Source organism: Camelus dromedarius, chromosome 18 (genome assembly GCF_036321535.1).
Source record: "Camelus dromedarius isolate mCamDro1 chromosome 18, mCamDro1.pat, whole genome shotgun sequence".
In the NCBI taxonomy this organism is placed as follows: domain Eukaryota; kingdom Metazoa; phylum Chordata; class Mammalia; order Artiodactyla; family Camelidae; genus Camelus; species Camelus dromedarius.
In genome coordinates this window covers 10,691,070-10,705,493 of record NC_087453.1, presented here as the reverse complement: position 1 = coordinate 10,705,493, position 14,424 = coordinate 10,691,070, and the positions used below count along the sequence as shown (strand labels likewise).

The 14,424-nt window shown below is 46.5% G+C and overlaps 1 protein-coding gene across 19 annotated transcripts in view; it reads right to left on the bottom strand.

Annotated features, from left to right (window-relative positions):
• ZMYND8 (zinc finger MYND-type containing 8) overlaps nucleotides 1-14,424 on the bottom strand; it is a 107,751-nt gene that overhangs the window by 91,725 nt on the left and 1,602 nt on the right. For 7 of the 19 annotated variants that reach the window (XM_031433666.2, XM_031433675.2, XM_031433680.2 and 4 more), the window contains exon 3: nucleotides 6,144-6,214. The exons of 1 other annotated variant lie outside the window; for it this stretch is intronic. In XM_031433666.2, the coding sequence (XP_031289526.1) occupies nucleotides 6,144-6,214 (71 nt within the window). Of the gene's footprint in view, nucleotides 1-6,143; nucleotides 6,215-6,304; nucleotides 6,801-7,199; nucleotides 7,697-10,043; nucleotides 10,592-14,424 lie in introns of those variants that run through there. 11 more of the 19 variants (XM_064497017.1, XM_031433679.2, XM_064497025.1 and 8 more) reach the window with 7 other exon arrangements.

Below are 14,424 nucleotides of genomic sequence, written 5' to 3'. Positions count from 1 at the left end.
TGTATATTCTCCAGCATCCTGTCTCAGAAAACATATCCATACCCAGGCAAATCTCAGCAAGAATGATACTGTTCAAGATTTTAATATCTTGGACTTCCGCTGCATCTGTGCATGGTTTCCAAGTGGCTCGTTCCCTTGTGCGGGTGACGCTACACAGACATTTTAAAAAATGGTTTCAGCTTTGGCAGCCTGGCATCCGCACAGCACAATCATTACTGCAAAATGCACACGTAGCAGGATCAAGACACAAGCAGCTCAAACAGGGGAGCCTTTGTATGGAGACACTGAGCTCCCAGCATCATTTTTCAGACTTCAAGTCCCTGGCCTTGGAGGGGCTTGTTTCGACTCCTGCATCGTGTGGCCAAAGTCATGCAATGAACTGGGCTGTGACAAGTCTCAGGCAGAGAATGCAAACCTATAACCCTCAGCCACTTGTGACCCGGAGATGTGTTCTGTTGGGTTCATGCATGGTCTTTCAGAAACCAGGCTGCATGGATCACGTTTCTAAATCAGGCATTTTTAAAGGGGAAAAAAAATCCCAGCTGGCAACACCAAGTGATCCATATTCCTGCTGGTCAGCAATCAGATGGAGGCACAGTCCCCCCCTTAGGACAGATACCCTCCCACTCACCAAAGGGCCCCGCATCCTGGATACCAGCTACATTCACTGGTCTACCGCCGACCCCTGAAGACAACTCACTCGGGATCCTTGAGATGGAGTTCGTGACTAAGTACAAAGGTTTAAAATCAAAGATAAAACCTGACCCTATTTCTCCACTTCGTTGCTTCATCAATCCCTCTGAGCCTCCATTTCCTTAAACGTAAAATGGGAACAACAACACAGCATTATTAGGAGAATCAAAGTAATCTGTATATAATACCCAGCACCCAGTAAGTACTCAGAAAACATCAGCTAGGCAAACGCGCCTGGCATCTAGACGGTACTTCCGAGTTCTACTTGAGCATCTTTCCGCAGATCATTACCCTCGGACACAAATGTCAACCTGACATCTTGAAAGCTCGAAAGCTTTGTCTCCTGAGAACTAAAATGCCCCGGTAAATGCCAAGGCTGGCGTAATGGCAATGACTGGCTTGGGAATTACTTAGTTAATGAGTGAGTACGTGTCAGGGGGAAGAGGGTAGACAAATTGAAATTTAGTTAGAGAACCTGAAAGGTCGTACGAACTAGATGTAGGAATAGAATTAAAGAATTGTGAGTCAATTATTGTCAGAGGGTCTAAGTTTCCCCAGCACAGGGCAGCTCTGGGCCTCTTATCCACCCACAACAGAGGATGATGTTGCCAGTTTCCCAAGACTCCTGGGTAGACACCTCACCTTCCTTTGAGGAAGTATCTCTTCCCGAGTGGGAGCAACGTTGGTGGGTCCAGGTGTCTAGATACCAGCCCTTCCCTGGCCAAAGGGCAGAAACGTGACACTAGGTAAGGGACTCTCCCTGGGCACTTTGTCCTTTTAACCCTGAGGAGGTTATACACGAGGTCCTATTCCCAGAGCAGCCCTGAACCTCCAGCCAATCCATCGACCCTATGAGCCAACTGACCACCTCCCAGTCCACCCCTTTCTGCTCCAATTAACCAGAGCTGGCTTCTGTTGCTCACAACCAAAGAAGCCTGATTGGACAGTATCAGGTTGGGGATGAAGCACCAAATTTCCCAAACCATAAGAAAAGCAGGCTAGATGAGGAAGTACGTGTTCACGGAGCCCACACCATCACAACATGGATTTGGAGATAATTAGGATGCAAAGAGAGACAAGCCTTGGCCCCCACCTCTGCAAGCATCACGTTTTGAGCAGGTTGACTTCAGCTCTCAGAACCCCAGCAACCCAGTATCACAACCCCCCGGCCTTTGCGAAGGCGACATCCTTGCCTGACCCAAGAGGCTCATTAGGAAAGGTTCCTTAGACACAGAAGTAGCCAGTCACCTGGCCATCTGATGACCAGGATGCTCAGCCCCACACAATGAAAGCCGTCCAAGGCAGACCCTGGGAAGAGAGGATGGGCTCCCTCAAAACCAGGTGATCCCTTCCCCTTCACGTTTCCCCACCATAACAGAGGTTCCAAAATACCTACGAAAATCCATCCAAACAGCTGCAGACTGGCTTTCTTCAAACGTCTCAGAGGACAGGATGCCGGTCCCAAGCCTGCCTGCTGGGCTGCCCTACAATTTTTAATTTTTTTTTTAATTGAAGTACAATTTTGTCACTGATTTAGAGTATTATATTAGTTTCAGGTGTATAGTGATATAGTATAGTGATTCAGTATCTTTACAGATTATACTCCTTTAAGTTATTACAAAAGGATGACTGTTCTTCCCTGTGCTGTACAGTATATCCTTGTGGCTTATCTATACTATACATAGTAGTTTGTGTCTCTTAATTCCATACCCTCTTCTCTCTCCCTCCTGGTAACCACTAGTTTGTGTTCTGTATCAGTGAGTCTGTTTCTGTTCTGCTGTATACATTTGTTTGTTTTATCTTTTAGATTCCATATGTAAGTGATACTATACAGTATTTGTCTTCGCCTGACTTACCCCACTAAGCCTGATGTTCTCTAGGTCCATCCATGTTGCTGCAAATGGCAAAATTTCATTCTTTTTTATAGCTGAGTAATATTCCATTGTGTATGTATATACAAACACACATACACATCTTCTTTATCCACTCATCTGTTGATGGACACTTGCGTTGCTTCCACATCTTAGGTGTTGTAAATAGGGCTGCTACAAATATTGGGGTGCATGTGTCTTTTTAAATTACTTTTCTTTTTTATTCCATATATATACACCCAGGAGTGGAACTGCTGTTATCATATGGTAGTTCTATTTTTAGTTTTTTGAGGAACCTCCACACTGGTTTCCATAATGACTGCACCAATTTGCATTCCCACCAACAGTGCACAAAGGTTCCCTTTTCTCCAGATCCTCACCAACACTAGTTATTTGTAGACTTTTTGATGTTAGCCATTCTGACAGGTATGAAGTGACAGCCCATACAAAGTAAATTAAGTAGTACTGGACTAAAACCTAGAATATAAAATAGCTGAGTCTGTGCTGATCTAAATAAACGACCAAACCAATAACTGGGAGAGACAAGACATCTCCCACCCAGAAGAATTTCAAGTAATTTATGTAGATACTCTGGCCTTAGGGAGGTGGTGCATGACACCCCCCTCCGTAAGTGTGCGCTGGGCACTGTGACTTCATTCCAAAGGAGAAACCTGACAAACCCGCCCTCAGGCAAGTGATCAAGGTCAATATCCCCAGGGACAAATCACGTTGATAACGGGTACCCTTGATATGACATGATGTAAATGGCACGCCAGTCTGTGTTCTTCCTTCCAGAAGCCCGTAACTCCAGCCTGCCCCAGTGCAATCAAACCCCAATGGAAGATCCCATCCTACAAAGTACCTGACCAGTTCTCAAGGCCACTGAAAACAAGGAAAGTCTAAGAAACTGCCACAGCCGAGAGAATTCAAAGGAGACATGATAACTAAGCATCCTGCGGGATCCCGGGTGGGATTCTGGAACAGAAAAGGGAACTCAGTGGAAAAACTAAGGAAATCTGAACAAAGCATGAACCCGAGTTAGTAATAATAACACGCCAACACCGATTCATTGTGACAAACGGACCATAATAATGTACAATGTTCATAATAGGGGGAAAACTCTGTGTGTGTGTGTGTGTGTGTGTGTGTGTGTGTGTGTGTGTAGGTGGGGGGGGGTGATACAGGAACATTTTGTACTATCATCACAACTTACCCAGAAATCTAAAACTGCTCTGAAATTAGAAGTTTGTTTTTTTTTTAATGTAACAGAAAAGGATGGAATGGCTCCTGTGGACTGGGTGGCCACCGGAGGCCTCTCTGAGGAGCCCCATCTGAGATGAACCTGAGAGATGAGAAAATCTGCAGCAGGACCCAGAGCAGCGTGTTCCCAGTAAAGGGCCCCCCCAGGAGGGAGCAGAGGGGAAGGAGGCTGGGGAGCTCCAGTGGGGTCAGGGAGAGAACCAGTCCAGGGCACAGAACGTCCCAAGGTAAACAAAGCTGAAGGAAGTTGAAGGGGTCAGGCCAGGCAGGTAGGTCCCAGTGACTTCAGACTGGAGGCTGAGGGCCCTGGAAGGTCAGCAGAAGGACTCAGCAAGACGTGTTCTTCCCAGATCACCCTGGCCCTGGCTGCTGTCAGAGAGAATGGGGGTGGGGCAGATAAGAAAGAGGGACAATGATGATCCCAGACATGGGGTGAAGAGCCAGGAGAATCTAAGGGGTCTGAAAGAAGAAGCGAGATCTCCACACTCAAGGGGAAGAGAAGAAGGGTCTTCACACGCAGAGGGCAGGGCCTGAGCAAGGCAGGCCTCCACCCAGTGGTCAGTCCCCAGTGTTGACCCTTTGGAAGAAGTCTCCACGCCAGGGCTCCAGGGCGTTCCAGGCACCAAGGGCTCAGGAAGGAGGCACCTCCTTGGATGCAGAGCCTTGATTTGGTTTGCTCCCCTCCTACACTTACTACCTGGGAGACATAACCACTAGGAGCCTCAGTTTCCTCATCTGCAAAATGGTAACACCACCTCCCACCTCTTCCCAGCTAAGAAAAGGCTCCTGGATCCTATAAGTACAGCCTTCATACATGCCACCAGCAAAGGGTTATTTTCACAAGAGAAGCCCAAGGTAGAAGGAATCTTAGAATCTAATGCGATACCCAACTTTACAGATAAGAAAACAGAGAGGCAGAGACAGAAAGTGTCAAGTGGGTGGCAGAGCAAGGACAAAGCCCCGGCTCCCGGCCCCCATGCTCTGGGCTCACTCCACACCTTCTGACCACAACAAGGGGCTCGAACGTGCTTCCCCATCAGCAACTGTCTCCTCAAAACATCTCTTCAGAAAAGGTTCTTTCCTTGTTCAGACTCCCCCATGGCTCAGGTGCTGCTGGCCAGCATGGGCTGCTGACTGGGGGCTGTGGTGAAGGGCAGCCACCCTCTGACTGGGCTCTCCCTCCCTCCCAATGTCCTTCCCCCCAACTCCCCCAGGTACAGACCACCCACCAGGCCTGGCCTCCCCACCTGAGATGCATCCCCTCCTCCCAGAACCAGGCCCAGCCCCATCTGGTATGCCAGCCCCCCACAACAGCCAGCACCCGCATCCCAGGTCCCAGCCGCCACTATCTGACCCTCATCTTTGCACCGAATGACATGCTATCTTACAAAAATCCTCCAAAAGCTCTGTTGGATCCAACCGCTTTATGGAGCCACTTTTTGTGACGCTCTGAGCAAGATGGGACTCTCTGGCAGAGTCCATAGTGTCCCTCTCTCTAGCCCTCCTGCCTCCCCCAGAACCCATGGCCATGTGTGTGCTCAGAGCAGGTACTCGGTGACTTGTCGAAGGAATGACAGCGCCGTGGTGCAACCATTAATTTTGGGGATGAGCACTTTCGTCAACCAAAGAGGTGAAAAAACCCTCCAGCAGCTCATTTCTAAAAGCACCCAGAAGGCCCACGTGGGTAACTGCTTCCTTGTGGGAAACCTCGTCCAGTCTCACAGGGGTCAAACAAAAAGTACCAACCCCTCCATCGGAAGATTTTAAGGAGTTCTAATACAAGAGATTCTGAACAGAAGCAGACACCACATTTACCGTAATTTGCAAAATTGCGTCCTACATGCAAACACGTGCCCCAGCATTCCAGGAAGTCCTAACATTTCCTTTTTATCTCAATGAAGTGGGTCAACTTCGTTCCACCTCTGCGATTCCAAAGAGGCCTGTTATTAAAATCAGAAACCTAGCAGCAGCTGGCGACTCTAGTGGCTTCTAGAACATGCTTTATTTAAATTGATTCCTGAAAGTCACCCTGCAGAGAGGTAGCCGGCCGCCCTCGGTCATGACACACACGCAAAATTCACTCACGGGACAATTCCCCGACAGATCAGAACACCTACACAGACACGCAAGGGAAAGAAGATCAAAAGGAGATTTCTCTATAAATTAGGTTCATCCATCAAAGAGGTGCCACATCTCAAAATCGGAGGAGTGTTGCAACCTTCGCTCGTAAGCCACACTTCACTGCACCACCACAACAAGAAAAAGAAATTCCAATTTCCTCCTCTGCTCTGGAATAGACGATACAAGGTTTTTACTCACCTTTGGAGCGAGTAGAGATATCCATGCCCTCTACCACCTCCTGTTCTGTTTTTATTTCCTCTTCAGCCAAGCTGAAACAGAGCAAATTACGTTCACGTTTAGGGAGACTGAGAACTTGCCCCACAGGGGCAGTTATTTTGAAGTTCTAACAACAAACCCACCTTTTTAAGACAATCCCCCATCTTTATGCAGGGGTAGGAGGAAAGAAACTCACAGTTGATTTCAAACAAAATGGTCAGATGCCTAAGGAGTTATTTTTTAAACACTAGGTTGTTCTTTCTTTAAGTCAAATTACTATGCCACTTGTCATCTTGTCGGAAGATACAAAAAAGCTTTTTTTTTTTTTTTGAGACACACAATTACCATCAGCCCCTGTGGACCAATGAGAAACCAGCCTTCACGTAAATAAGTTTCTCATTGTTAACACCGGGTTCAGGTTGGAGGTGGTTTTCTGGGTACCCAGAGTTCTGATCTCTGAGTTCTGCAAGGCAGAGTATTTTCCCAGACCACCCCGCTGAATCTTACAATCTCCCGGTGAGGCAGGAACATGAAAAAAAGATACACGTTAAATTACAAAGTAGAAAAATACGCCCAGGCTAGAAGCAAAAGGCCTGGTGTCAAAACGTTCCAACCACCAGCATTTAGCCCAGGAACTAGGACTGGGGTGTCCACACTCCGAACTGCCTGCATGTTTCCTCTCTGTAGCAGGCATGGCTTAAAGAAAAGCATTCAGCACTCTTTTGAGCTGTGACTAATTATCGCCACCCCCACCCCCCCAACCACAAAAGTGGAATGAGGAAGGATTATTTAAAGGACAGGCTGGGAGTTAGGGGGTGGGGAGAGAAGCAGGGAAAACAGGCCCCTTTGCTGGGCCGTCCACCAGAAGCTTCTCTCCCTCTCTCTGTTGGAACTCCCTGCTGAACAGAGTGCAGGCCATTTCGTATCTCCCACACACGCCTCCCCGGCCAAGCCAGGAAAGTTCTGCTTTTCTAAGTGCCAACTCTTTGAGGTGCTGGAACTTCCCAAGTATTTGGCTGACAACAAAGTGACAAGAACCTGCATAATTCCTCTAGGTGCAACTCCATCGGACTGTGGTTCAACAAGAAGAAATGGGCGCATCACCAACTGAGATGGCTGAAACTTTCCATTTGGAAGACTCAAAAACCAGGACAGGAGGGGGACTGGGTAAGAGAGGAAGAGTTAGAATGTCCCCTCTGTGCTTCGTGGCCTGGGACTGTGACGAGACAAAAGTTAAGTCTGAAAAGGCCTGGAACCTCAGGTCAGATGGAGATGTGTTTAGGCGAATTCCATGTTTGCTGGGGGAACCAGATAGAAAGGATGAGAGCTCAGAATTAAGTTAGAAGAACTTGGAGGCCTCGAACTTAACTAGTCCCAGCAGAGAGAAGAGAGGCAGTTTAGTTTTAAATCAGAATAATAACACATTTAGCTCTCCGATAGTTGAATCCCGTTGACAATTTCATCCACACTGCGTCTGTAGAGAAAGCCTGGGACACAATCACCGAAGGAACAACTGACATGTTGTCACAAATGGTTTTCATCAGAAGAAAGCGCCTCTGAAATTTAAACACATAGCTAACATGCAATAATATGGTGATTTGTGGAAGGTGATTTTAGCACTAACAACTTTTGACTCCAACTTAAGAGGCAAACATTCTCCACTCAGAAACACACCCTGCCTGCAACATACACAGACTGTCCAAATGGATACTGCCGATGATTTCTTGCTTGGGGTGACTGGAAATACATTTTAACAAAAAGCCCCCTGCAGCTCCTTCAGAGAAGGGGAGAGGCGTAGACAGCCAGCTTCAAAAGAACTCAAAGCAATCTTGATCTTTCTAGCAACTAGAATTGTTTCCCTCTCTAGCATGAAGTCTGTGAAATCCTAAACTTCTTGAAACCGATCCCATATTTTGAGGGATGGAGAAAAACGCTCTTCTGGGTCCAACCAAAATGTTCGGTGGTGAAAGGAACAATTACGAAGAACAGAGCCCCCCAAACCCACTCGAAGGATTTCTGCAGGGAGGAAAACATTCAAAGGTGTATTGATCACAGAGGAGGGCTCCATTCAAGGGAACAATTATTTGGCTTGTAACAGCCTAGAGGAGCTGAATACTTCAGGCAGGAAAGCAGCTGAGAGGCTAAGGAAATGCAAACTAGTTAGGTGGTGGCTATTTGCTGCTGAGTTTAAGAGAATCAATCCTGGAGCAGAAAAGAAAGTGAAGCTGTTTTATCTTTCCAAGTATTACAAGTAGGCACTATAATCACCTAACTTTAGCAACAGCACCACCAGCTTTAGCCAAGGATTTGAAGCACAACAATTTCAGAAAACCATCTTTTTCACAGATCAGCAAGCCATCCTTTCAAAGGGAACCAATGCACACACGCGCGCTCACTCTCTCTCTCTCTCTCTCTCTCTCACACACACACACACACACACACACACACACAATAACTTGTATTTGACTAAAGGAAATTGCAAAGTCTATGCATTTAAAGGGAAAAAAAAACTTCATTTACAAAAGCAAAGACCAGAATGCAAAATTAGTCATTTTGAACAGCCACATCTAAAGGGACTTCCTTTTTTCTACACCACTGATCTCATGTTTTTTTTTCCTTTCTGGTTTAGTGTTAAGTACTAGTATGTTATTAGGGGAAAAACTATGAATATTACATCAAAAGTGGTGGTGAGAAAAGATTTGTACCTGTCTGAATGCCCCCACAGAGCTTGGTCAATTTAGGTTAAGAACTGTTCAGTCATTTGGAGGAGAAAAAAAAAAACAGTCAAATAATAATTGCTAAAAAGAAAAAGCAGCTGCATCTGGAGAAAAGACTTTGAACTCTTATCATTAACACATTAAAGTCTTAGAAAATACACAGCATCTTTCCCTCCATATCTGCTAGCTTCCAGCAACCCCGATTATTTAAATCAAAAACAATGGAACAAGCAGCCCTTGTTTCAAACTGACATTACTTTTTTTTTTTAGGTCGCTGGGAAGGCTGGGGGCCAGCTAAAGGGAAGGGTAAAATTAGCTGAAAAAAATCAACCACCTCTACCCCCCCACCCCAACTGGAAAATACACCATCAACTAGCTGTATATACTTTATGTTCCCACCACCACCACCTCTTGAACTCACGTTTCCCCTAAGTCACTTGCCCCTGGATCTCGCAAACTGATAGATTTCAGGTAAAGAAGAAATAACAAGCGCCTGCAAATACAACCAAGACCATCCCGTCCCGTCCCAGGAAGAATAAAAAGGTTTCTCCCCCAATGCCTGAGCAAGGAAAACCTCTGCTTACTTCTTAACCTGCATGCACTGGAAAAGAGCAATTAAAAGTTGCAGATGAACTGCACCTCCAGGATGTTTTAAGCCTTCTGATTATTAATTCTGAAGACTCAAGGCAGGTCCGTAATTCCCAGGAATCCCATCCCCTCAACACTTGCAGGACAGAGAGAAGAGAAAAGAGAAGAGCTCTAGTTTGGACAGCAAAACGCCTGGAAACACAATGCCCAGATATTTCTTTTCCCCAAGTGCCCCTACTATTTGACTCTTAACCAAGAATACCTAACCCGTCTAGAACATATAACCAGCATGCACGAGACTCTGGTTCTACAGCTGAGGATCATCACACAGCAATTCAAGAATCATGCATCATTCGACAGGACTTTTCCTTCAGCTTTTTACTTTCATTCAAAATACCAAAACTGGTCCAGGCTGTAAGAAATAGTTAATCCCCAAGACACAACATCTTCCTCTTCCAGATCACAAAACAGTGAACATCAGAATCAAAAGCCATGCTTCCCTAAATCTGCAATTAATTTCTTTAAAAAAATTGGGGGGAGGGGAGGGAATGGTTAGCAGCTTTATATAAGCACTCACCTAAAACAGGCAGAGTCATCGGTAGCTAAGCTATTTATGCAGGATTCTTAAAATGGCGTCTGGCAACACTGCCTCATTCCTGTGTTGAAGCTAAAATGGTAGCAGTTTGTTCAATAGCTGTAGCTCTTGCTTAAGCTGCCTTCTAGTTTCAAAGCCACCTTCCTAAATATCAAAACTAGGCAAAGCTCAACCAAAGGACACCAACAACCCAACGTTTAGAAGCTTAAAAAAAAAAAAATCTGCGATGACAGGGGGAGTTTGTGAAGTCACAGGTTCCTAAGGAAAACCCTTCCCTTTTAGCTCCTGAGCCTTCAACGTGAGGCTCTAAAATGAGGCCCCGTGGCCCTCGAATGAGGTGGGTGGGAGGTTAGCAAGAGGCAGCCCTGTGGCACAAACTGCAGACAGACAGGTGTCTGCGCAAACAACAAAAATGTTCAAAAGGAGCAGGCTGGGGAGGGGGAGAAAACCCACTCCCCCTTCTTGGGGGACCAGAAGCCAGCTCTGCATCCCTACCGCACAGGAGCCAGGTAGAATGCAAAGTGCTCCCAGGGCAGCAGGCATCTGAAAAGCCAGACTGCAGGGCTGCACCCCAGTCGGAGGCCACAGTGAAATAAAAAGGCTGTTTATTAAGTCTGAAAACGGCCACCAAACACCCAGCCAGTCCTAAGACAGTTAACATCAAGGAAAGACAATCCGCGTCTGCAGAGGAGAAACAACAGGAAAACAGTCCCTGAGCCAAGGCGCGGGATACTCACAAATTAGACTTTTGTCCACCCCCAACAGAGCCCTCAAAATTAACAATGGGTTTGGCCAGACCCGCTTTCACAGGCCGAACTAAGAGGCTCACGGTGGATCATGTAATTTACTGGTACAGGTCTGAGCATGGCCTCAGAACTCTTCTGGTGCTGCGAGTGGGGAGTTTCAAGGTGACTGTTTTGTAGCTTCAGGAGAGAAAGGAGGGCAGACGGCCCGAGGCTGTGCCAGGGTGAGGCCGGGCGGCTGGCTCCTGGCCGGTAGGTAGGTAATCTTGATGAGCAGGGACAGCCTGGCAGCCAGGCGAGCTGCAGCGCTGAAATGGCTCCTGCCTACTTGTTTATCCGTCAGCGGGCTGGGGAGAAGGGGGAAGGGCCGCTCTAGCCTCAGCAACCTAAAGCCCAGGGTGAATCCTCCCCCGTTTGTGCCTGGAAGAGCCAGCCAGGGGAGGGCTTCCACACAGATTCCCTTCCTCACTCTCTGCTGGGGCGGGGGGGGGGGGGGGGGGAACCACTTCTGCCTGTGTCTTTCTTTTCAGGGTCAAACCAGAGGCACAGCCAGATCTAGGGCTCCCCAGCTGACAAATGTTTGTGGCCTCTTCCACAGGAGAGGGAAGGGGGAAAGGAGGCAGAAGAAACAAAGAGATCACACGTTTGAAGTGGTTGGATTTTGGAGAAAAAAACCTACCTTTGCTTTCAGGGTTTTCTGGGCTGCTGTCACCCCACTTTTTAAAGAGTGACTCATTCCCCCTCACCACTCCTATTTAAGACCTGAAGCCATTTCTCCACTGTTTTCCCAGGAAAAGAAAAGGGAGAATGTTTTGTTTAAAAGAAAAGGGTTAATAAGAAAGAAAGATAGAAAGAGAAAGAAAGAAAGGCTATTGTTTTCATCCCTAATTTATAATCCAAGAGGCCTCATTGTTTCTTTCTTTCTGACTCAAATCTTTGAGCTGTTAATTATAAAAGTAACTGGACTCAGCTCCAACAGGCTAACCATGTTCATGCGCAGCAATTAGAAAAACTCTGTAGAAAGTTTACTGAGTGATTATATATAATTAATTCCTAGTTACAGACGGAACACTGACCATTTTCTGGAGCTAATAAAGGCTGTTCCTCCCCCTCCCCCACACGAATGCCACTTAATTTCCCAAAGCAGAAAGTGAATCCATCCTGGAGGGTCTTGAAGGGAAGAAAAAAAAAAAAAAATGAGGGGAATCAAAAGCTCCAGTGTGTCTGTGTTTGTTCCTTGCAGCTGCGCATCCTCTTTGGGGACTGAGGAGGCAGAAGGAAAAGGAAAACAGCCCAACATTCTGTTCCTCCCTCTGCAATTTACAAACGTGGCAGAGAGAACAGTCTACCTTGATGTAAAAAGGAAATGGGGGGGTGCCCCAGGCATGGAATGGAGGAGACTCTTCAGCTCTGCAGACCTGCTTTTCCTAAAAGGAACAAAGATGGGAGAAATTTCCAGAAGGCCTGCTCTCAGGCCGGCCACTGCAATTGTCAATCTGTAACCTTTCCTCCAAGTCTATTGGTTCAAAAGCTGGACAGAGGAACCCCATTGGGCTGCACTGTGAGCCAGCAATGCTGTCCCTACCTCGTCCTGCTGCAATGCAGACATTTACTTTTTCCCCCTTTAGTGAAACTGGAAAATCATGCGACTTTGAACACCATTAACTTTTTACAGACTCATGTTTGGTGGTGGCCACAGTACCAGAGGCAAGGGGCTGGCTTGGTCCAGGGCTGGGAACTTGCTGGGGCCGCACATCTGAAAACAGAGCTTGGCTTTGCAAACCTGTGGGAGCCATTTTAAGGCAAGCTTTTGGAGGACAAATGCCTTGCCCTTAGGTTCCCTTCCAGCCCAACAAATACACCATTATGCAAACACTGAAGGCACCAAACCAGGAGTCTTGTGATTAGATATTGCTTCTGAGGAGGCCACAAGAACCTCAATATGTAATTTCCATTTACAGCCAGAAGATAAGAACAAAGCAAACAGCTAAGTGTCTGAACTTTCTTGTGTGGGGCAGACATGCAGAAGCAGTTCAGCTTTAAGTCTGTAACATCATTAACTGCCCGTACTTTTACTCCAAGAAGCTGGCCTGTCTTAGACAGACTTTTCTCAACTTAGACTGCGTTACATTTCTCATTTTTAAATGAGCCTTTTTCCCATTGGCACTAAAAGGTAGCTTGCTGGACACCACTTTAAAAGAAGAAAGATTATTGACTCCATAAAGTTGGCATAACACAGCAACTGAATATATTTCCAGCATTTACAGTGACACTGGACTGGTCTCCAGGCTGGAAACTGCTGTGGAGAACTTCTAGGGAAATTCTGAAGCAAATGCTAAACAAGAGTCTACTTTTTTCACTCTGAAGTTCAAGCTACAGCATTAAGGGGGGGGGGGGATGTAAAAAGTGAGAAACAAATCAGAAGCCAAGGCCAGCGTGCATTCAGAGGTGTGAGTCAGGCTTGGTAAAGGGCTGGGTCTGGTGTGTACTGAGCCCTGAATCAGACCAAGTTTGGTGGTGGGTGGGATTTTACAGACATGGAAATATCCTAAAACAGAAGCACTGACACCACCACCCCCTACACATACCACCACCCACAGCTCCGGCCCTCCCCGCCCCCGCCACCCATGCTTAAGGCTCTGTGACTCTAAGAACAGCACTGTCCTTACATTTCACAAGTAGCTCACCTACCCAGAGTTTTCTACCTAATATATCCAAACAAACCCAATTCAAGGTCTCCAGTCAAGTCACAATGAGCTGAACATTGCTTCCCTGTCTGAGGGCAAACAGGAAGTACACTCTTCAATCCTAGCTGCAGGTTATCAGGAAAAACAGTGGATTCAAACAATTACCTAAAATCAAGACCCTATTAAAAAGCCCTTCTTGAGTTCCTGCTCATAAAAAGCCCCCAACGGCTGGAGCCAAAGACCCCCTGTTACAAACCGACCCCAAATGTTCGCCAAACTCTTTATACATGGTCACAGAGGAAATGGATTGCTTTACTTACCCAACAAATGTTCAAGCAACCGTCTCATTTTTCCCAGTTAAGAAGAGAGAACAGGCTGGCAGATTTGGGACTTGATCAAAAAGGAAATTTTTTTAAACAGTTACATGGGATTATTAAAAACACACACACAACAACAACAACAACAACAACACAACCCAACCACTGAATATGGAATGCTGTCATGAGCCACAGACGTGATTTTATTTCCTCTGCACTCTATCACACAGGAGGACAGAGGAGGATACAATGTAAAAGAGGGAAAGGAAAATGAAAACAAGGAGAAAAGATACATGAGTTCATTGAAAACCATGCAAGAGTAGAAAACTAAGGGATTCAAAAGAGTCCTCAGATTTATTGCAGGATCTTGTCCATCACCTCTCCCCCACCCACCATCACCACCTCCTACACTCCCCCCGCCCCCCATCACCATCCCTCCTCCAAAAACTTCCTCCAAAGCCTCGAAAACACTTTCAGAAACATTTGCTGGCTGTAGGCTGGCTTGCAGAACACTCTGTATCAACAGAAGTCAGGAAAAAAAAAGGCTGAACAATGTAGTTTCAAGTGAAGAAGCCCTGTAGGAAAAGACCATGGGGAGACACCACCACCCACCTAG